The sequence below is a fragment of the Pelophylax lessonae genome, assembly GCF_965119305.1.
Source record: "Pelophylax lessonae genome assembly, chromosome: 1".
Lineage (NCBI taxonomy): Eukaryota > Metazoa > Chordata > Amphibia > Anura > Ranidae > Pelophylax > Pelophylax lessonae.
In genome coordinates this window covers 515,391,749-515,416,370 of record NC_138768.1, presented here as the reverse complement: position 1 = coordinate 515,416,370, position 24,622 = coordinate 515,391,749, and the positions used below count along the sequence as shown (strand labels likewise).

The 24,622-nt window shown below is 48.3% G+C and overlaps 1 protein-coding gene across 2 annotated transcripts in view; it reads right to left on the bottom strand.

Moving 5' to 3' along the window:
• AP3D1 (adaptor related protein complex 3 subunit delta 1) overlaps nucleotides 1–24,622 on the bottom strand; it is a 317,903-nt gene that overhangs the window by 207,190 nt on the left and 86,091 nt on the right. For both annotated transcript variants that reach the window (XM_082247309.1, XM_082247310.1), the window contains exons 13-14: nucleotides 23,801–23,949; nucleotides 23,473–23,703 (exon numbers count right to left, since the gene is read on the bottom strand). In XM_082247309.1, coding sequence (XP_082103435.1) covers nucleotides 23,473–23,703; nucleotides 23,801–23,949 — 380 coding nt within the window. The remainder of the gene's footprint in view (nucleotides 1–23,472; nucleotides 23,704–23,800; nucleotides 23,950–24,622) is intronic.

The following is a 24,622-nucleotide window of genomic DNA, read 5'->3' as shown; positions in this document are numbered from 1 at the left end:
AGACCTAAATGGCTTAGTTACTTTCTCCTGCAACCCGGCCGCCGCACACGTCTGCACCCAAAACACCCCACAAACAGTGTCACACAGGGTAGGGACCCCCACAACCCCCCACATAGCGTCCTAGACGCGGCAGAGCCCCCGCAGGGATCGGGAGTGAGGGGAGCCCTAAACGCACAGACATGAGGGGATACCACAGACACAGCAGACTGCCATCCCCAGACAGAGGCCCCACACAGAATGTACTTACCGTACCCGATGGCGTGGGCGCCTCTCGACGGGAAGCCTCCCACCCCAGGTGGTGGGCGTGCCGTCAGCCAAAAACGCAGGGCGCTAGCAAAGCATGGAACCGCGGTTGAGACGTCCGAAGCGAGGTGGCCACCTCGTGGGCTTTTATCCCTGAGGACAGGGATAGGTCGTTTGTGAGGTCAGGGCGTACGCATAGCCTGCTAAACGCTCGATGGCAGGCTGGGATTCCATAAGGACCTCTGTCCTGGAGCACCAGGACGACCAGTCCGACTCCCAGCTCCACAAACGCTGTCGCCTTCCGAAGAGCCGACTAACTAAACGCTGACAAATAAACAGCTAGTAGTGCAAGGAAAAAACATTTGCAGAAAATAAAAGCATAAAAACAGAAGAAAGGCTGAGACCATAGCCCCAGCACAGGGAAGCCTATCTTACTCCTAACTAGGCAGAAGAAAAACTGAGTTGGGATGGCTGATTGCAGGGGGGTACACTATTGGTAGGGTCTATGTAAATTGCTTTGTTTTTAATAAGTCTTATGCCTAGCTTGCTCCTATGGATAAGAGGTCAATACCCATTGGTGAAGACCGAATGAGTGGGCGGCGACTGTCAGAGGACGTAAGAGAAAACAGGTTTTAAAATGTGAACAGAAATTTAGGCAGTTCCCCAAGGGCAGAAAACCTGGTAGAAAAGTAAAATAAACTACCCAGCTGCATGAAAAAGGGTGGATTCCCATATTGGGACTGTACTGTGAAGAACAGGAGGGAGAATGACATTCCCACAGAAGGCTATAAAATGAGCCACTGGGAACCAAGACAGACTGGCTTCCAAGATGCGTCTTCCCATGTCTGGTTGAACTATGGCTATTAGGATTAAAAGGAAAGAAAAATGTTCCATTCCCAGAGAAGCCCTTATAAAGTGATTAACCCCTTTTAACACAAAGGGAGGGCTCTGCATGGTCAAGAGCAACTGCGGAAGGCGAATGACCAAGAAAATCGCAGCAGTGACGAACAGCAACTTCTTGCAAAAGGGAATGCACAAGGAGTGTGAAGCAAAGGTGTTAGGAAAAGGTTATACAAGCTTGATAGGATATTGCTGAGCAAAATATTTAGGAGCAAATAACTTTTTCAGAGCGAGGCCAGTGACTATATACCATGGGGGAATTCATTATATCCCCTGAAGATTTTGTTTGCCCACTTACACAGAAATAAAGGATCTATAATTTTTTATCATAGGTGTATTTTAAATGATAGGAGACAGAATATCAACTAAAAATCCAGAAAAAATACATGATACAAATGTTATAAATTGAGCTACAGTTCAGTGAGTAAAATAAGTATTTGATCAAGCCAGCCATGATTTAGTACTTGGCGGAGAAACCCTTGTTGGTAAGCACAGCGGTAAGACATTTCTTGTAGTTGATTGCAAAGTTTCCACACATCTCAGAAGGGGTTTTGGTCCACTCTTCTTTACAGATCTTCTCTAAATCCTTACGGTTTCTTGGCTGTCAGTTGGAAACTCTAAGTTTCCCTCCAAACATTTACTATAGGATTGAGGTCTTGAGACTGGCTAGTCCACTCCATGATCTTAAATCACTCCTTTGTGGCCTTGGCGGAATGTTTTGGGTCATTGTCATGCTGGAAGACCCATTTTCAGTGTTCTGACTGAGAGAAGAAGGTTCTCATGCAAGAACTTACAATACATGGCCGCGTCCATTGGTCACCTAAATGCAGCAAAGTAGGCCTGTACCTTTAGTAGAGAAACAGTCCCAAAGCATAATGTGTTCACCTCCGTGCTTGACTTTGGGGATGGTGTTCTTAGGGTCATAGTCAGACGCGAGTCAAATTAACCACTTGCCGACCGCCGCACGACTATCTACGTCGGCGGTCAGCCCCTCACAGGCAAACTAACGTAGGGCTACGTTGCTTGCTTGTGAGGGTCTAGGGAGCGAGCGCGCGCCCCCGGAGGCGCGCTCCCGCTCCCGCGTGGTCACGGACCCCCCCGCGCGTGTGACCAGCGGACCCGATGTCCGCCGGCCACTCGGCGATCGGCGGGGGAGAGGGAGAATGTCAGGCAGCTTGTGTAAACAAACTGCCTGTCATTCTCCTCGCTGCAAAGACACTGATAAAACGGATCTAGTATGTAGATCCGTTGATCAGTGTCCTTACAGCTAGAGCCACAGCCAATCACAGTAGAAACCACGCCCCTAGGGACACACACAGCCCCTCCCTTCCAAATAAAGTTAACCCCTTCACTACCAGTGTATTTTTTACAGTAACAGTGCATATGTATAGCACTGATTACTGTAGAAATGTCACTGGTAACCCCAAAAGTGTCAAAAATGTCAGTCAAGGGTCCGATCTGTCCGCCGCAATGTCGCAGTACCGCAAAAAAAAAAATCGCAGATCGCCGCCATTACGCATTAAAAAAAAAACAACAAAAATGACAAAAATCTTTCCCTTTGTTAGTAAACGCGATAACTTTTGCGCAAACCAAATTAAAATACGCTTTTTGCGATTTGTTTTACCAAACATAGGTAGCATAAAACAAATTGGCTGAAAATTTTTAAAAATTTTGATTTTTACATTTTTTTTTGGGGGAATTTCATATAAAAAAATGTGAAAAATATTGCTATTTTTGCAAAATTGACGCTCTTTTTTTGTTTATAGCGCGTGATCAAAAAATCGCACAGGTGATCAAATACCACCAAAAGAAAGCTCTGTTTGTGGGAAAAAAAGGACGTCAAATTCGTTTAGGTAGAGCGTCGCACGACCGCGCAATTGTCCGTTAAATTCACGCAGTGCCGAATCGCAAAATACCCCCTGGTCGGAATGGGGGTAAAATCTTCCGGGGCTTAAGTGGTTAATGCCAAAGAGCTCAATTTTGGTCTCATCTGAATCATTTAGATGTTCATTGGCAAACTTCAGAAAGGCCTGTACATGTGCCTTCTTTTTTTGAAAACAACTTTATTGTGTACCGAAAACAGCACAAGGCATATACACTAAGAAATGGCAATAGAAAACAACAGCAAAAAAAAACAAAGGCAAAGAGACATAATACTCAGGTCAGCAAGGAACAACAAAAAGAAAATGGTTGTTAAACAAATGAAACTGTCTGCAGGCATCCAATATCAGGACAGTATAGCAACACTCATGACGTAAAAGTAATGGGAGAGTTGAGCCACCAGTCCCAAACCTTATGATATTTGCCCGGGCAACCCCTGTTAACGTAAATGATTTTCTTATAGAGGAGAGTATTATTAACCTCATTAATCCATGCTGCCAGAGTAGGCGCAGCCTGTTGGATCCAACCCCTGGCCAGGAGTTTGCGGGCCAAAAAAAGAGTTTCATGTAAAAAAGGTAACCAAATGTTTGTCTAACTCAGCATCGGGAAAAATCCCCAAGAGGCACAATCTGGGGTCGAGTGTCACAGGAGCACCCATCTGGTCATGGAGAAATTGGACAACCTGGGCCCAAAATCCCCGCACACGCAGGCAATGCCACAAGAGAGATGGTCAAATGTGCCAGCCGACAACAGACACTTAGGGCAGTGGGAAGCCCGGGTGGGACAAAACTTAGCCATGCGTTCGGGGTAAGATATGCTCGGTGGAGAATACAAACATGGGTAAAACGGTCTGACATTTTGGGGGAGACAGATTTAGTACATAGCAAGATATCCTCCCAATCTTCATCCAGCACCTCCCCCAATAAAGGCTCCCACCTAGACTTAAGATGGTACGCGGTTTTAGTAGCCGCAGGCGTAATCAACATTTTATATAGTAGGGCAATCAGTTTACAATGGTCGGTACCCAAAAGAACCCTAGTTAAATCCAGAGGTTCCACAACAGGGCACGTCACTGGAAACTGGGCCCGCAAGGCATGATGAAGCTGCATATAGCGAAAAAACATGTTGGGCGGGAGGTCAAATTCTCGTTTGAGGTGACTAATCCCTGATGCAACACATGAGAGAGCAGAAAAAACACCTTTAGAGATCCAAACACTCGGGTCAGGGAGCAGTAGAAGTTCGGGTAATGTTTTATTTAACCACAGCGGAGTGTTCAGCGTGTAAGGCTTCACATCCAATCTTTTGCACTGCCACGTCCCAGATCAGTTTATAGTTGTATAGGAGACCCCCACGTGGGGCAAACCTAGGAGACCCAGGCACCCCCGTAAAAGATCACAGAACAGGTGAGGGACATCGAGTCCAGAATCCATACAGACCAAAAGGCGGCACCGCAGATTGTCCTGTTTAGCAATATGGTAGAAATGGGATAGCTGAGCAGCCAATACAAGGGGAGATCCGGGACAGCAAGGCCCCCCAGGGAGGTCGGGAGTCGGAGCACACGCGAGGACAACTTACGCCTGGTCCAGCCCCAAATAAAGGAGTTCCAGAGAGATTCCAGAACTTTAAGGTAGCGGAGAGTCACGTACACTGGGCAGTGCCATAGGACATACAATATTTTAGGCAAAAGGATCATTTTAAGAAGACCGATACGCCCCATCACCCCCAAGGGAAGCCTAGCCCACGCTTGCAATTTAGCCTTAAACAGAGCAATAACGGGCTCAATATTCAGGGAAATATAGTCCGAGAGCTCACGAGAAATGTGGACTCCCAGATATTTAACCCTGCTAACCCGCTGCAGGGGCGAGGAGGCCTGGTATAAAGTTTGTGGGAAGACATCCATGGGAAGGATCTGGGATTTGATCCCAGTTGATGCGCAGGCCAGAGAACTGGCCGAAACGCTCAATGACTTGCAGGGCCCGAAGCCAGGGAAGGACCCGCATCGGAGAGGTACAAAAGCATATCGTCAGAGTACAGACTAACGGTTTCCACCAGCGGACCAACACACAATCCCGCGATGCCCGGATGGGAGCGAAGCGCCTCCACCAAGGGCTCCACTGCAAGCGTACATAATAAGGGGGAAACAGGGCACCCCTGACACGTGCCTCAAAAAAGAGGAAACACATCAGAAATTCAGCCATTTTCCAACACACGCGCCCGAGGGGCATCGTAAAGGATGGTCAACCACTTGATGAAGCGCGTGCCGAAGCCAAAAGGTGCGTAAACAGTGCCATAGATAAGTCCATTCGACAGAATCGAAGGCCTTTGCCGCATCAAGCGAGAGCCTGCAAATTCATAAAATGGCATCTAGTATTGTACGCAGTGTTTTTCGTGGGCATAAAACTGGTCTGATCAGAATGCATCAGTGTGAGGATAATTTTATTTAAGCGAAGAGCCAAAATTTTAGCCAGAATTTTAACGTCAGTCTGTAAGAGATATAGGTCTGTACGATTCAGGTTGAAGAAGATCCTTCCCCGACTTCGGGAGCAGCACTATAAGAGCCTCGCGCATAGAGTCCGGCAAAGCAGCTCCCTCAAAAATGGATTGATAGAGGGCCAGGAGTCTGGGAACAAGGGTAGAGGAGAAGTGGATGTAGAACTCAATCAGGAGCCCATCTATACCCGGGGCCTTACAACGGGCAAAGCTAGAAATAGCCACCTGCACCTCCTCAGCAGAAAAGGGAGCCTCCAGGGCCGTCACCTGGTCCGCCGAGAGCTGAGGGAGGGAAAGATTGTCATATAATGTAATCAGTTTTGGGGGATCGTAAGCTACCTAAGGGGAATACGTATCACAGAAAAATCCAGCAAACATGCCAGCAACCCCGGCAGCATCACTGACCAAGGAGCCACCTGGGGCAGCTAGAGAAATAACAACGGGGGGACGGCCTCTAAGTGAGCTAGATACGCCAAAAGTCTACCCGAACGCTAACCTTGCTCGAAAATACGCTGTCTAGCAAAGAACATTTTGTGTCGGGCATTCTCATAACTAAGCTGCTCAGCCACCCGTGTCTGCAATCTAAGGCTAGCAAGAGCTTCCGGAGTTGGCGCAAGAGAATACCGATACTCCAGAGAGGCCAACTGCTCCAGCACCTAGGCATGGGAGGCTCAAGACTGCCGTTTGAATTTAGAGATACTATCCGATAAATGTAAATGCGCATGGGACTTAAAAGCATCCCACACCGTCAGGACACCTGAGGTGCCGTCATTTAACTCAAAAAACGAGTCCTGCTCTGACCCCATGGATTAAGTGTCTTGGATCACATCAAGCCAAAACGGATTGAGACGCCAGTTACTGCGTGGGGGTCTGGACAAAACATCCCGTGATCAGACAGGATGCAGGGGCAAAAACCCACCGCCCGCAGATGAGGAGCAAGCGGTGGAGAAATAAAAACATAATCTATGCGGGACATGGACACATGAGCCGCAGAAAAGCAGGAGTAAGCCTTTTTGGTGGGGTAGAGGTGGCGCCACGTGTTAATTAGGGAGAATTGGGCCATAACACGACCAAAGCGGGTCAAACCCCCGATGGCCGAACGGAAGGGTCGGAACCCACCCTGTCCAGCATGGGGTCAATGGTCATGTTGAAGTTCCCTAACCATAGAACAGGCACAGAGGGATTCCGGGCCATGAAATCAAAACCCGCCCCAAGAGCAGCACCAGCAAATGGGGGAGGCACATAGTAAGCAATTATTAACATAGGGGATCCAGCCAGCGACCCTGAGGATCGGTCTCCACCGAACAAATAGCAAAGGGGAGGGACTTAGCAACCAGCACCGTGACGCCTCGGAAATAGGAGCTGTACGTGGCGTGATAGGCCCACCCCATCCACGGTTTCTTAAAAGCAAGAATCAAAGAACCAGTGGCATGGGTTTCAACAAGGACAATAATGTCAGCAGATTGGGCTTTCAAAAAAGTAAAAAAGGGCCGCACGTTTGATTTTGTCCCTAGCGCCACAGACATTCCAAAGCAATACCTTCAGTGGGGCCATGGAAATAGAAAAAAAATAGTATGAGGAGAGAACACATCAGTGGAGACCAAGCCTACAGGGAGGCACATCAAAAAATACAGAGTGCAATAAGTAAAGACATGAAAATAAAAAGAAAACGTGAAGGTAACTCAAGATAAGTAAATAGACATACAAGGCAGCAGTGTAAAAATACCATATGCAGTACACAAAAAGTATCCATCAAAAACAAAACCCTAACCCACCCAGCTCTACACCAGCCCCAACATGTGCGAGCATACAACCCCGAACAAAAGAGTCCCAATAAAAACAGGAGAAAAATTGCACCAGCCGTAGTGGAGACCCCAAAGCATCCGACACAGCCACAGCTGGGGTACCAAGCTTAGGAAAACAAGTGCCCAATAAGTGCGGACAACATGGGCACGTAGTAACTGGGGGGCAACCGTTCTCTGAAGGTCAAAAGAGCTCACTCGACGCAGCCGGTTAACAGCTCCCAGGGGACATGACATCCAGGGGCCGTGTAGGTGGAACAAACCGGGGGTGAGACCGTTCGGCAGTCTGTTGAAAGTCCATCAGGTCAGGCTGAAAAAAAGTAAACGGCATCCAAAACAAGAAAAAAGGAGGGGGCCCAGGAGCAAGAACAGCAACAAGAAGTCATAGCAGGTAGGCGCTCCAGAACCCCAAGCAGGCACAAACAGTGTGTTATAATCCCATACGGTAGACGGCACCAGGAGATCCAGAATGGTCACGGACAGTGCGAAAGAGGTGCATAAATGGCAGGGCAGGCACAACAGGCGGGAACAACGGGAAAAAGAGTACTCACACCCTATGCAGGTCGCAGTCTGTCCAGCCACGCCAAAGCCTCATCCGGGTCTTCGAAAAAATGCACCCAGTCCTCGCCAACCACTCGGAGCCGGGCCGGGAACAATATAGCATACTTCAGATGGCAGGCACGCAACCTCCACTTGATATCCATAAACTTGCCCCAGCGCCTTTGGACCGCCGCAGAGAAATCAGGAAAAGCGAGCACTTGGGTGTTAAGATGAGGAATGTTGCCTTTATCCCGGGCCAAACGGAGGATAACATCCCGATCCCTGTAGTTAAGAAATTTTGCAATAAACACCCGTGCAGGAGCCCCCGGGGGCGGCGGTTTGGATGGCACACGATGGGCCCGCTCAACCACAAAGGACTGGGAGAAGGGTTTGTGGCCGTAGGTAGCAATGAGCAGGTCCTCGAGGAAGGTGGCCGGGGAGGCCCCCTCAGCACCCTCCGGCAATCCAACAAACCGCAGATTATTGCGGCGCATGCGATTCTCTAAATCATCTTGTTTAGCCAAAAGCTGGGCGATGTGGCATTCGGCCTGGTCAGAGGCGGCCTGCTGAGGGGGGACCGCGTCCTTCACATGGCCGAAGCGGCGCTCAGTCTCAGACACCCAGTCCCGAAGCCGCTGCAGATCCTGCCGGATAAGAGACACATCAAGTTTCACTTCCTCGATTTTCGCCGTCAGAGTCGCCTGACATGCCGAGATGGTGTCCAGAACCTGCGCGAGGTCAGTGGCGGGAGCAGCCAATGAGGCAGACTGGGCCGCGCCATCCTCCGGCTGGGACTCCTTGTGCCAAAATTTGTCCAGTTTTGCGGCGGCTTCGGACTTTTGCAGAGGGGGAGACATACCGCCACCGGGTCCGAGCAGGGATAGGTGCTGATATAAGGTAAGTTTGTAGTCGGATAGAGAACAGGATTGTGGAATCAGGATGATGCTGGCGGATCTCACGGTCAGTGCGTCCTACTCCATTGCGCTTCAGGCCACTCCCCCGTACATGTTCCTTCTGGAGTAGAACTGTGATCCAAACTGTCTTAAGATCATTCACAAGCTCTTCTCGTGTAATTTTGGGCTGATCCCTCACTTTTATCATGATCCTTCCCTCATGAGGCGAAATCTTGTAAGGAATTCCAGACCGAGGGGGACTGATGGTTATTTTGTATTTACTTAATTTGCGGATATTCACTCACCAAGCATTTTGCCGATAGTATTGTAGCCTATTCCAGCCTTGTGCAAGTCTTCAATCTTGTCACTGGCATCCTTTGATAGCTCTTTGGTCTTACCCATGATAGAGAGGTTTGAATGAAAGAAAGATCCTGTGGATAGGTGTCTTTTATACACATAAAGGGTTGTCATTTAACCACTTTAACACTAGCCACTGTGCTGCTACTGCGGCACAGTGGCTCGTTATCGTCTAGCGACGTAGACTTACGTCGCTAGACTCCTCCCCTGTAGGCGGCGCGCCGGAGGCTCGCTCCCGCTGTTTTCATTCACAGCGGGAGTCGGGCCAGGGGAAGAGCGGCGGCGATCGCCGCTGCTCTGTCCCGATCGTCGAGGAATCCAGTTTGGAGATCCGCCCGCCTGTGTAAACAGAGCGGGCGGATCTCCTCAGCGACAGGGAGTGACAGATCGGAGTGTTCAGCATAGCTGGACATCCGATCTGTCCCTGTCTCACACAGTCACCTCCCCCCCCACACGTCAGTAAGCACCAGGCACACATTAACCCCTCCCTCACCAATAAAATTAACCCCTTCCCTGCCAGTGTCATTTTTACAGTAACAGTGCATATTTATAGCACTGATTACTGCAGTAATGTCACTGGTACCCCCAAAAGTGTCAAAAATGTCAGTCAAGGGTCCGATCTGTCCGCCGCAATGTCGCAGTCCCGCAAAAAAAAAAAAAAAAAAAAAAAAAAAAAATCGCAGAACGCCGCCATTACGCGTTAAAAAAAAAACCCACCAAAAATGACAGAAATCTTTCCCTTAGTTAGGAAACGCAATAACTTTTGCGCAAACCAATCAAAATACGCTTATTGCGATTTTTTTTTACCAAACATGGGTAGCAGAAAACAAATTGGCCAAAAATTTAAAAAAAAAAAATTGTTTTTTACATCTTTTTTGGGGGGAATTTCATATAAAAAAATTTTAAAAATATTGTTATTTTTTCAAAATAAACGCTCTTTTTTTGTTTATAGCGCAAAAAGTAAAAATCGCAAACACCACCAAAAGAAAGCTCTGTTTGTGGGAAAAAAGGACGTAAATTTAGTTTGGGTACGGCGTCGCATGACCGCGCAATTGTCAGTTAAAGTCGCACAGCGCCGAATCACAAAAAGTGTCCCAGACGTAAGACAGCAAAATGCTCTAGTGGTAAAGTGGTTAGAGCAACTTCTTAAATTGACAGAACAAATCTGTGTACCAAATGAGCATATACTGTTATCAAGTCTGTGGGAGCCAGAATTACTGTTGGTTGGTAGGCGATCAAATACCGATTTCACTCACTAAACTGCAACTCAATTTAGAACATTTGTATCACGTGTTTTTTCTAGATTTTTGGTTGATATTCTGTCTCTATCATTTAAAATACACCTATGATAACCATTCTAGACTCTTAATTTCTTTGCAATTGGGCAAACTTAAAAAATCTGCAAGGGATCAAATTAGGGCTGCAACTAACGATTATTTTCATAATCGATTAGTTGGCCGATTATTGTTTAGATTAATCGACTAATCGGATAAAAACCTCCACACAAAAAAAGGCTGGTGTAAAATTTAGTTAATATTCTTAAATATCTATATGCAGTGGTAAATATAAATATCCAGCTATATAGTTGGATATACACAGTGAGAAAGATATATGTATTATTGGAGGTTTAAATGCGATACATATTGGCGGTAATCCAGAGTGTGGCACGGGGGTTTCCGCTTTTGGCACTGTGTATTAACCCCGAGCCACACTCGGGAATACCGCCAGGGAGGTTAAGTCGTATAACAAGTCACAGCCCATTGATTTCAATGGCACCCGTTCCCATCTACGCCACTTTGAAAATCTGCCTGCACTACCTTGATGCGACTTTGATCCAGAGAGTGTAAGGTTGGATCACAGCTGCACTAAAAGTCGCACAACTTAAAGCGGAGTTCCGGGCACAAAAAACGGAATTTTTGTAAAATCTTACCTGTAAAATTCCTTTCTCTGAGTCCTCCGACAGTCGCCGCCTCTTCATATTCGTCACATATGGGGTATTAGACTTTGCTCCGAAGGAGTAGCTAGGCAACAGAATATGTTAATAAAGCTTTTAACATATCCAACATATCCCACCCTCAAGGGGTGGTCCCCTCAGTCAATACCCTCCTACTTCCTGCAACCATATCTCAGTTTTAGTGGAATAGCAGTAGAGTATACAACCAAACCCCAAAAGAGGGGCGGGGGCGGCGACTGTCGGAGGACTCAGAGAAAGGAATTTTACAGGTAAGATTTTACAAAAATTCCGTTTTCTCTTACGTCCTCCGACAGTCGCCGCCTCTTCATATTCGTCACATATGGGGACGTCCCAAAGCAGTGCAAACATGAGGGGTGGGAAACACATCCGCGCCGAAAGGCAACGCAGTTTCCACATCAAGAAAGGAACCTTACCAAAGGAAGGAAACCAGCTGGGCAACAGCAAAAAACAAGTGCTCAACAGGAGCAACAACCCAGGAAAAGGCAAAAACCAGGGGATACAAAACTTATCCCAACAGCCAGGAGTCCCCAACAAGGGACCCTAGGGAACAGCTGCACTAAGAACCTTGCGGCCAAAGGAAGCATCCGCCGATGCCCGAACATCTACTTTGTAGAATTTTGTGAAAGTGTGCACGGTCGACCAAGTCGCCGCCTTACACACCTGGGCTACAGAAGCCCCATGACGACAGGCCCAAGACGTACTCAGAGATCTAGTAGAGTGCGCCTTCACAGGCACAGGGGGAACCTTCCCCTGCAAGGCATAGGCCTGTTCAATGGTCTGTCTGATCCATTTTGCGATGGTAGAGGCCGAAGCCGCCATGCCCTTCCGAGGACCCTCCGGAAGAACAAACAAGGAGTCCGTTTTACGAAAAGACTCAGTCGATCGAAGGTAAACCCTGATCGCCCGAACAACATCCAAAGAGTGCAATCTCACCTCCTGTGGATGTTTAGGCTTCGTGCACAACGAAGGCAAGACAATGTCCCCATTAAGATGGAATTCCGAAACACGTTTCGGAAGAAAGGAAGGATCAGGTCGCAAGACCACCTTATCCAAATGAATAACCAAGTACGGAGACTTGCAGGACAAAGCCGCCAGCTCCGACACTCTGCGAGCCGAAGTGATCGCCACCAAAAAGGCGACCTTTTTGGACAACATAGACAACGAGATCTCCCTGATCTGTTCAAAAGGAGCACGTTGTAACACAGATAGCACGAGATTCAAGTCCCAAGGGGGCAGAGGATCCCTCCTAGGAGGAACCAGATGCCGCACACCCTGAATAAAGGTGCCAACCAAAAGGTTGGATGCCACGGGACGTTGAAACAGAACGGCCAGAGCAGACACCTGACCCTTTATCGTAGCCAGCGCCAAGCGCTGATCAACACCCGCTTGAAGGAAAGACAGCACACGGGACACCGAGTACGTGCGGGGTGAAAACCCCCTGGACTCACACCAGGCAAAATAGGCCTTCATAGTTACATAGTTACATAGTTACATAGTTAGTGAGGCTGAAAAAAGACACAAGTCCATCCAGTTCAACCTATGTGTGTGTGTTTGCTTTTAACCGTACATTGTATACCCCTGTATGTTGTGGTCTTTAAGGTGTCCATCCAATAGTTTTTTGAAACTATCAATGCTCCCCGCTGATACGACTGCTTGCGGAAGAGAATTCCACATCCTTACCGCTCTTACAGTGAAGAACCCCTTACGCACTTTAAGGTTAAACCGCCTTTCCTCTAGTTTTAGTGAGTGGCCACGTGTCTTATTGTATTCCCTTACTCTAAATAGTTTGTTCCTTATGCTCGGGTCGCCAGTACAGTATTTGTACATTGATATCATATCCCCCCTCAAGCGTCTCTTCTCCAGAGAGAATAGGTTCAGTGCTTGTAGTCTTTCCTCATAACCGATGTCCTCCATTCCCCTAATTATTTTTGTTGCCCTTCTCTGGACTTTCTCCAGTTCCAGCACATCCTTCCTGAGGACCGGTGCCCAGAACTGGACAGCATACTCCAGATGTGGCCGGACCAGAGTCTTGTAGAGTGGAAGAATAATCTCTTTATTTCTGGAGTGAATCCCCTTTTTTATACAACCCAGTATTCTGTTGGCTTTGCTTGCAGCGGCTTGGCATTGCATGCCACTTCCAAGCCTGTTGTCTACCAGTACCCCCAGGTCCCTTTCCATCCTAGACTCACCCAGAGGTTCCCCCCCTAGTGAGTAGCTTGCTTTCTGGTTTCTGGCCCCCAAGTGCATTACTTTACATTTTTCTACATTAAATCTCATCTGCCATGTAGTTGCCCACCCCGTTATTTTGTTCAGGTCTGCTTGCAAGATTTCCACATCCTGCATAGAAGATATTGGCATGCCTAATTTAGTATCATCTGCAAATACTGAGATTGTACTAGAGATTGTACTAGATATCTAGATATCTAGATCATTTATGAATAAATTAAACAGGATTGGTCCCAGGACAGAACCCTGGGGGACCCCACTTTCCACACCCGCCCAATCCGAGTACTCCCCATTAATCACCACCCTCTGTACTCTCCCCTGGAGCCAGTTCTCTATCCAGGTACTCACCTTATGGTCCATACCTACCTTCCTTAGTTTGTACAGTAAGCGTTTGTGGGGGACGGTGTCAAAGGCCTTTGCAAAGTCCAGATACACCACATCCACAGGCTTACCTTTATCTAAGTGGCAGCTCACTTCATAGTAGAAGGTTAATAGATTGGTTTGGCATGAACGATTTTTCATGAATCCATGCTGATTACTACTTATAATACCGTTTTCATTACTAAAGTCTTGTATGTGGTCCCTTATCATCCCCTCCAAAATTTTGCAGACTACAGATGTTAGGCTGACCGGCCTATAGTTACCCGGGATATATCTCGGCCCCTTTTTAAATATTGGTACCACGTTGGCTTTTTTCCAATCAGCTGGCACCATACCTGTCTGTAAACTATCCTTAAAGATCAAGAATAATGGTCTGGCAATCACCTGACTGAGCTCATTTAGAACCCTTGGGTGCAAGCCATCCGATCCCGGGGATTTATTTATGTTAAGTTTCTCTAGTTTAGCTCTAAGTCTATCTTCTGTTAGCCATGGCGGCACTTCCTGAGGTGTATTATTTAGTTCGGCCTTACAAGCGGGGTTCATGTAGCCCCCCGATTCCTTTGTGAAGACTGAAGAAAAGAAATTATTTAACACTTCCGCCTTTTCTCTGTCCTCAGTGGCCATTTTTCCTTTATCATCTTTTATGGGGCCAATGTGTTCTGGCCTTGCTTTCTTACTGTTTATATACTTAAAGAATTTCTTGGGGTTCTTTTTACTCTCCTCCGCTATATGTCTCTCGTGTTCTATTTTAGCCGCCCTGATTTCATCTTTACATTTCTTATTACACTCTTTGTAATGCTTAAATGCTGCCAATGACCCCTCAGTCTTGTATTTTTTGAAGGCCTTTTCTTTAGCTCTAATATACATTTTTATGTTGGAGTTTAGCCACCCAGGGTTTAGTTTTGCTCTTTTAAATTTATTTCCCAGTGGAATGCACTGGCCCACCCCCTTGTTAAGTATGCTCTTGAAGCACTCCCATTTTTCCTCCGTGTTCTTTGTTCCCAGGGTTCTATCCCATTTGATATTTTCTAGCAGTGAGCGCAGTTTAGGGAAATTGGCTCTTTTGAAATTCAGTGTCCTTATATTACCCTTGTGTTTCCTATTACTGTAATTAATACTGAAACCAATTGACCTATGGTCACTGTTCCCTTCCAAGTACGGTAGTAAACCTTCCCAGAGGAAGACTTCCTCGCGTTGATTAAAGTATGAACGACCTCCGGAGAGAGACCCCTCTCCTTCAGGACCTCGGTTTCAACAGCCAGGCCGTCAAAGCCAGCGACTGTAAAGCAGGATGGTATATCGGTCCTTGAGACAGTAGATCGTCTCGAAGAGGCAGACGCCACGGGGCGTCGACCGCCAGATTCACGAGGTCTGCGTACCAGGACCGGCGAGGCCAGTCCGGTGCCACAAGAATCACCGTGTTGCGTTCCGATTGAAACCTGCGAAGGAACCTGGACAGCAACTGGATCGGTGGAAACGCATACATCAGTCTGTACTGATGCCACGGGGCCACTAACGCGTCCGACGCGTCTGCCCGAGGGTCGCGCGTCCGTGCCACGAACCTCCTCACCTTGTTGTTGAGACGTGACGCGAACAGGTCCACATCTGGAAGACCCCACTTCGCGCACAACATCTGGAAGACAGCCGGGTGGAGAGACCATTCCCCCTGATCCAGGGTCTGGCGACTCAGATAGTCCGCCTGCCAGTTCTCCACCCCCGGAATGTGAACCGCCGTTATCGCCGGGACATGAGTCTCGGCCCAAGACAGAATGTCGGCCACTTCCCGAGCCGCTCGGGCACTCCTGGTGCCCCCTTGGTGGTTGATGTAGGCCACCGCCGTGGCATTGTCCGTCTGCACCCGAACCGGGCAGCCCTGCAGCCGGTCCGTCCAGCGACGAAGACAGAGATTTATCGCACGCAATTCCAGAATGTTGATCGGAAGGGAGGACTCCCCCTCCGACCAAGTTCCCTGGGCGGACAGAACGCCCAGAACACCACCCCAGCCCGACAGGCTGGCATCCGTGGTGATTACCGTCCACGAGATAGGACGAAACGACTTGCCCCCGGACACCATCGGGGACTGGAGCCACCACAGAAGGTCTTTTCTGGTGCGATGACTCAACGAGATCTGAAGATCCAGAGATTGAGGTCGCCCGTCCCACTTGGACAGGATCTCCGCTTGGAGACCCCGCGTGTGAAACTGGGCGAAGGGAATCGCCTCGAAGGCCGAGACCATCAATCCCAGACATCTCATGCACGTCCGTAGAGACGAGTGCGGAACGTCCCGGAGGGACCTGACTTCCTCCTGAAGAGTTCTGAGTTTGTCTTCCGGCAGGAAGACCTTCGCCTGCACCGAGTCCAAAATCATTCCCAGGTAGGGAAGACGAACAGACGGACTCAGTGCCGACTTTGGAAAATTTATCGTCCAACCAAACTCCTGCAGAGTTTGCATCGTGACAGACAGGTCCCGCTCCAGACCCTGGCTGGTCGCAGATCGAACCAGAATGTCGTCCAGATACCCCAGGACAGAAATGCCCTGGGCCCTCAATAATGCCAGAACCGGTGCAAGCACCTTGGTGAAGACCCGCGGAGCCGAGGCGAGGCCAAAAGGCAACGCCACGAACTGGTAGTGATCCTCCGCAATGGCAAATCGAAGGTACCTCTGGTGACCCTCGAAGATGGGGATGTGAAGATACGCATCCTTCAAATCGATGGAGGCCATGAATTCCCCCGGAACCAGGGCAGCCACCACCGACCGCAGGGATTCCATGCGGAACTTGCGAACCCGCACAGAGCAGTTCAGAGCCTTCGAGTCCAGAATCGGACGAACCTTGCCCTCCTTCCTGGGCACGGTGAACAGGTTTAAATAAAACCCCCGAAATCTGTCCCGATGAGGCACCGGAACCACCACTCCCTGAGCCCTCAGGTCCTGCACCGCCAGGTGTAGGTCCCGCAGGCGCTCCGGAGACAGTTGAAGATTTGAAGGAAAAAATCTGCTCTCTGGCCGAGAGAGAAACTCGATCTTGTAACCAGACCGAACGATTTCCTGAACCCATCTGTCCCGCACACGGGCCAACCAGGGCTGAAGAAAACCGAGCAAGCGTCCCCCCACCCCAAAACTGGGTGAGGGCGCCCCTTCAGGCCGAACTGTTATGGGCTGCAGGTCCGGATTGGCCGGACTTCTGCTTACCAGACCAGGGCTTCTTCTGAGAGCCTTGACCTTTGAACGGCTTGCCCTTGTAGTGCGGCCGAAAGGCACGAAAGGACCCCTGAGGGGGCCGAAAATTAGCATGCTTCTTCCCAGAAGCCCCCTTAGCCTTGGGGAAATGAGGCAAGAGAGTGCTCTTACCCCCGGTGATTCCCTTAATCAACACATCCAGGGACTCCCCAAAAAGGCGAGACCCATCATAAGGCAGATTGGCTAAGGTCTTACGCGAAGATTGGTCCACCGACCAACATTTTAACCAAACCAGGCGGCGAGACAACACCGCCACACTGTGCACCCGTGCAGCCAACGGAATCAGGTCCAGGTCCACATCACACAGATACATGACACCCTGGTGGATCTGATCCACCATATCCAGGGTCGCCGGCGAGGCCGAGTCGGCCACCAAGACGCGCCTAAGCATCTGCGTCCAACTTGCGATCGCCTGGGCCGCCATGAGAGAAGCAAACAGAGCTTTAAGCATAGAACCCGTAACAGAATACGTATGACGGGCCAGAGACTCCAGTCTCCTATCTGTGGCATCACGGAAAATGGGTGAACCCTCTGCAGGAATCGCAGTGGCTTTGTTCAAAACCGCAATCGCATGATCCACTGGTGGAGGCACGCACCACCTTTCATCAGTGGCAGGTGAAAAAGGATAACGCAGCTTGAATCTACTTGGTACCGCAAAAGGTTTGCGCAGATCGCGCCATTGATCCTCAACAGTGCGCTGAAAATCAGCATTGCAGGGGAAAACCTGTGGCGTCCTGCGTTTCCTCTGCGTCCCATAAGCCGCCAAGGCAGCGGGGGGACACACTTCGTCCTGCAAACGCAGCGTTTGCTTAATAGAAGCAATCAACTCATCCATGATTGCAAGCTCTTCAAGCGAGCCAGGGGGAGAATTATCAACCCCCTCAACTTCAGCCTCCACCTCAGACCCCACTAGATCAAGAGAGGAGCGGGACCCCGATAGGGAAGCCCCTGCTAGAACAGCCCCATCACCTTCACCCTCAGAATCAGAGGAGAGCACAACTCTGGGCCTTTTGGTAGATTGAGCAGCCACCAGCATTTGCACCTGAGCAGCAAGGCCAGCCACAATAGTGGCTAAATCCCCCCCTGGGGGGGGAAGCAGCGGTCCCCTGGCTTTCCACCAATACTGTAGGAAATTTGCCCTCCTGAGAATCCATTGCCCCTGTAATGCCAGACAACCAAGGGTTAACTGCCCCTTTTAGCAAGCGCGGCAAGCGCAGCCCACCGCGTCACACTCAAGCACAATGAGACCCCCACAGGGATATGTAAACTGAACACAGGCAATGGATAGCAAGAAACAGAAGGATAAAACCTGAGGAGACCCTCGCCGCTGCTGCTGCCTCGATCGGTGTTCCTGGGAAGAGGAAGTGATGCTGCTAGGGCGCTCTATGTAAACCTATGGAGGCTACAAGAAAATGGCCGCCATGCATGTAAAACATGCGGCCGGAGCGAGGGCAGGCAAAATGGCGTCTTTTGGCGCCGAAACCGTCGCTCCACAGTGCAGTAATGCACACATGTCCGTATGTAAAAAAAAACAGAACCGATCGCCGCAGCGATCGCTGTAAGTGCCCAAACATGCCATAAAACATGCCCCACAGCACACAGCTTTCCACACTGATCATGCTGACACCCATAGTGTCACACAACTCCCCCCCCCCCCCCTTGCAGCCCACAGCATGCAGCCGAGAGATAGGGAGATAAACAGTGTGCATAGAGACAGGTTACACAGTCCCAGACTGACACCCCTCCAGACAGACAGGTCCCCACATAAATACACTTACCTCACCATGGTGTGGGGGACCCGCACAGGCGAACAAGCCGCTACACATGAGGCAGGGAGAGTCGCATACAAGACGCTCCGAACGTGGGTTAAGAAACCGCACAGCGTCCAGTGAGGTAGCCACCTCACCAAGCATCCCTGCACCGAACAGGGATGGGTCGTTCACTATGCCAGGAGCGTTACCTGGCTGAACGCTCGATGGCAGGCTGGGAAGCCACTGACCCACGACCTGCGACCAGGGGGATCAGCCCGAGACCCAGTCCGCATGATCCTCTTCGTCCGAAGAACTAACTAACGCTGATAAAACAACAGCTAAGTAAAAGTAGAGAGAAAAACTCAAACAAAATATTAAAAAGAAGAAAGAGTCTGGGACATAAAGTCCCAGCACAGAGAGAGCCAGCCACTCCTGACAAGCTAGACATTAAAACTGAGATATGGTTGCAGGAAGTAGGAGGGTATTGACTGAGGGGACCACCCCTTGAGGGTGGGATATGTTGGATATGTTAAAAGCTTTATTAACATATTCTGTTGCCTAGCTACTCCTTCGGAGCAAAGTCTAATACCCCATATGTGACGAATATGAAGAGGCGGCGACTGTCGGAGGACGTAAGAGAAACAATATTTTTTTTTTGTGCCCGTCCGCTAGTTCTGCATACCCTGAAAAGGAATTGGATAGTTAGGTTTTTTTTTTTTTTAAAACTCACCTTGTAATTGAAGATCGTAAATACTCACCTCAGGGTACTTCCTCAGCGCCGCGGCTTCGCTGTCACTTCCTGTCTCGCGATGATTCCTGGGAGCTGAACGTCATCGCTCCCAGGAATCAATGCGACGGCACCGGCCCCGCTCGTCACTTCAGGGCGACGCCACATTCCCCTGCTAAACAGCTTCTGGGCATGCCCAGAAGCTGTTTAGGAATGCGGCGCCGCACCGGAAATGACGAGAGGGGCCGGTGCAGGCACATTCTGGGAGAAGAAGACGCGGAAGAAGACGCAGAAGAGGACCGCGCCGGCTTCAGCTGCCCACAAGAGAGATGGAAACGCTGTGGAAGAAATTTTATAAGTATTTCTTCTAAAAGGTAAGTGCGAACCGGGACAGATCAGAGGCTAGCCATTGTGGAATGTGCTAGCCCTGACTGTCCCGGGGGTATGTTTGTTAAAAAATGACTTCTGTGCCCGGAACTCCGCTTTAAGAGTCACACTAGTGGAAACATAGCCACTAGGCTAGAGTGTGACTTTGAAGTGCAATTTTGATCCAACTTTACACTCTCTGGATCAAAGTAGCATCAAAAGTTGCATCCAAGTAGTGCAGGTACCTTTTCAAAGTCACTGATTTTCAACGTCGCATAGATGTCATTGATTAGTTGCACTAGTGGAAACGTAGACTTAGTGTGGTCCCCTGTACTATGAGTATTGTAGACTGAGCTGAGACCCAGGAAAACATCCAGTTATACTGACAGTTCCCTCTCCCCTGTCCAGCTTCCTTCTCCTATGGTAGTCTTCATTCAAAGCCCAGCACAGCTAGCTATACTGTATATGTGCCCCGCCAAAGCACAGCTATACTGTATATGAGCCCCCCTCCCCCGTTGGGAGTTATTTCTTCATTCTCTCAAGAATTAGGATGTACAATGCATCTTACTGATGAGGGAGCACTGGGCGGGAACCTATGATCAGCTCCTCCCATTCTGTATATGCCCAATCGCTACACAGGAACAGTGCCCCTCCCTGGAAGTGATTTCACTAGTTGTCAGTAACCACACCCACTTGCTTCTCTTGGACTCAGCAGGAAGAGGAACCAAAGTCATGTGACAGCACTGAAAACTACAAAATTCAGGTTAACCACTTGCCGACCGCCGCACGACTATCTACGTCGGCGGTCAGCCCCTCACAGGCAAACTAACGTAGGGCTACGTTGCTTGCTTGTGAGGGTCTAGGGAGCGAGCGCGCGCCCCCCGGGGCGCGCTCCCGCTCCCGCGTGGTCACGGACCCCCCCGCGCGTGTGACCAGCGGACCCGATGTCCGCCGGTCACTCGGCGATCGGCGGGGGAGAGGGAGAATGTCAGGCAGCTTGTGTAAACAAACTGCCTGTCATTCTCTTCGCTGCAAAGACACTGATAAAACGGATCTGGTATGTAGATCCGTTGATCAGTGTCTTTACAGCTAGAGCCACAGCCAATCACAGTAGAAACCACGCCCCTAGGGACACACACAGCCCCTCCCTTCCAAATAAAGTTAACCCCTTCACTACCAGTGTATTTTTACAGTAACAGTGCATATATATAGCACTGATTACTGTAGAAATGTCACTGGTAACCCCAAAAGTGTCAAAAATGTCAGTCAAGGGTCCGATCTGTCCGCCGCAATGTCGCAGTACCGCAAAAAAAAAAATCGCAGATCGCCGCCATTACGCGTTAAAAAAAAAAACAACAAAAATGACAAAAATCTTTCCCTTTGTTAGTAAACGCGATAACTTTTGCGCAAACCAATCAAAATACGCTTTTTGCGATTTTTTTTACCAAACATAGGTAGCATAAAATAAATTGGCCGAAAATTTTTAAAAATTTTGATTTTTACATTTTTTTTTGGGGGAATTTCATATAAAAAAATGTGAAAAATATTGCTATTTTTGCAAAATTGACGCTCTTTTTTTGTTTATAGCGCGTGATCAAAAAATCGCACAGGTGATCAAATACCACCAAAAGAAAGCTCTGTTTGTGGGAAAAAAAGGACGTCAAATTCGTTTAGGTACAGCGTCGCACGACCGCGCAATTGTGCGTTAAATTCACGCAGTGCCGAATCGCAAAATACCCCCTGGTCGGAATGGGGGTAAAATCTTCCGGGGCTTAAGTGGTTAAAAAAAAAAACCCTGAGATTTTTTCCATTTTGACACATAAGGCTGAATTCTGCTCACATTAAAGATTGCAGGGTAGAAGGTGTTCGGCTGGACTTCCGCTTTAAAAGAATACTGATCATTTTTTGGTGTTGGAGTCTTTATTTACAAGATGTTTGGTATGATATTCATTTACGCACAGTTACATATTTATTTTGTGTAATTCACCATTTGAATATCACTTTCGTTATTTGTACACGGCACTGATTTAGTTACTCTTTTTGGGACTAACTAGCTTTTCGGCACTGTTACGGTTTTTGAATATTTGATCACATGCCTGGGAGGCCTTATATAACTGGAGCCTAGGGATAGGTACAGTCTGTTGCAAAGTTCAGCGTTATTTTAAAGTAAGGCTCCTTTCACACGGTCCACTGTCCGGTGCAGACCATTCTCTGCTCAGCGGGGATCGACCGAAACCCGCTGAGCAGGTGGATTACAGCTCCGCCTCCACACTATGTGCAGAGAGGGAGGTGTCAGAGCCCCGCTGATCTCTATGGGGAATCGGATGAGAACGAACCGCCTGTCCGTTCTCATTCGATCCCCTGGACAAATGGAAAATAGGGTTTCCATCCGTTTGGATTTCACAGACAGGATCGGATGCAGATGGCAGAGTGTCAGCTGACATCTGCTGCCCCATAGGGTTGCATGGAGGATCTGATCAGGTCCACCTAAAAAACTGACAGGCGGATCGGATTGGATCGTTCGTGTGAAAGGACCCTTACAGAGGGGATGTCCTCGCAATTTATTTTTATTTTCTTTAATGGTCAGTGTCCAATCACCATGAAGGTAGCTGCATATAACCCATGGTTTTACTAAAAGATCCTGTGACCTGTACTGTACGACTACAAAAAATTACTATATACATGTACTTCTAAAATTAGAAAGTGAAAGGGTTTTAAAAACACTAAATACATCACATCTACAGAAGCTTAAAAAAATATATATAAATTCCCTTTAACCCCTTGTCAAATTACGGCGGAGCAGTGCAGCTCTCGTTCTCGGACGACGTAATAGGACGGGGCTCCAGAACAGGAGCGCAGCGCGGCGATCTTAGCCGCGCCGTGTTCCTAGGACACGGCGCGACCCCGATCTTGGTAAAGAGCCAATGACGTGGCTCTTTACCCATGTGATCGGCTGACACTGTCACAGAGTGTGTGGCGAGGAGAGATGATCAGCGGCTCCTCCTCAGAGGGAAGTCCAGAAAAGGTAATCAGGGCACTGATCATCAGTGCAATGATTACAGTAAACTACAATAGTGCACAATCAGTGCCCACCAGTGAAATCAATCAGTGCCTGCTCATCTGTGCTGCCCGTCAGTGCCCACCAGTGCCACCCGTTAGTGCCCATCAGTGCCGTCCGTCAGTGCCCACCAGTGCCGCCTATCAGTGCCGCCTATCAGTGTGGCATATCAGTGTGGCATATCAGTGTGGCATATCAGTGCAGCCTCATCAGCGCAGCCTCATCAGCGCAGCCTCATCAGCGCAGCCTCATCAGCGCAGCCTCATCAGCGCAGCCTCATCAGCGCAGCCTCATCAGCGCAGCCTCATCAGCGCAGGAGTAAAATTACTTATTTACAAAGTATACTGACAGAATCTAAGAAAAACTTTTTTTTTTCAAAATTTTTTTTTTTTTTCATAAAAAAAAAATATAAAACCCAGTGGTGATTAAATACCACCAAAAGAAAGCTCTATTTGTGTAAAACAAAATGATAAAAATTTAATTTGGATACAGCATTGCATGACCGCGCAATTGTCATTCAAAGTGTGACAGCGCTGAAAGCTGAAAATTGGCCTGGGCAGGAAGGGGGTGAAAATGCCCTATATTGTAGTGATTAAATAGCATCTAATAAAACCCACAACTAATTCCAGAAAAATATATCTTACTCTGAGAACTCTCCACAAATCCAAGCAGCTGCATAAAGAACTTCGCATATTCCATTACGTTGAGTGTTGCTGGCTAGAAGGTGGGCATTATCAAGCAATGTGGCCATCTGAGATACAGCAAATGTCCTAATAGCCTTCACTCTTATGGCAACATCAAGCATCTGAGCAGCTATAAGGTGGCCATGACGTGTTCCCTCCAGACGTGTGAGCTCTACCAGAATGCTAATATACCTATAAAAGAGAGAAGACTGATGACGCACATGCTTCCATTTTGCCAATAAAAAGAAAAAAAAAGCGTCAAACGTGTTTTCCTACAAACATTACTTACCACTCGAAATTGGTAATATACTGGTAATTGGATTGGCTGCATATATCAATAATTTTTGTCAGTAATTCATCTCTGTAGGCAGTTCCTTCAGCTTTGTCAACATGGATCATCAACTTCTTTACAATCTCCATCAGATTCTTTTTCGACACCTTTACAAAAACACCAAAAAAACTTAAACACACAAAATATCAGAACACAATATGTTCACCTGTCAACCCACTGCTGTTTTGCCCTTCTTGCCAACTGTCATAATATTGTTCTATAAAGTATCATCTGTCTAGTGTACGTAGCACATTTATTTAAAGCTCAACTTTAGCCTTACCCTTTATTCTTGGACATTGCACAGGATCCTCTCCTGTACTGAAATTGTTTATTATGGTTTCACTGCACACTGAGATTTTCTTTGTGTGCACTGGAAGCTGCAGAAAGTCAGACAGAGCCAAACGTATTTCCTGGCTGAAAGACATCCACTATTATCTTCTAGTGCTTTCCTCCTCAGACTTGAGGTTCCTGGCCAGGCTTTTTCATTCATTGGCTTTCAATACTGTCCATTATGGAGGCTAGTAATCGCTTGTGAACATTACCTAGAGCAGTCTTCATGTAAAACACAGCTTGCCCAGTAATGCCCACTCCACCAGGCTGGCATCCACCCATCAAGGCATTTTATGGTTTGAATAATTCTCCCAACTGCCAGTCAACTGTTATCAGATCTGAGGGCATTTAGGAGGAGTACTAAGGAAGCATGTTGTACCATGTAAGGCACTCTTTTGGCCCATCCCACCAACCACGATCTGCATAAATTACATAGAGACCGAATGATTA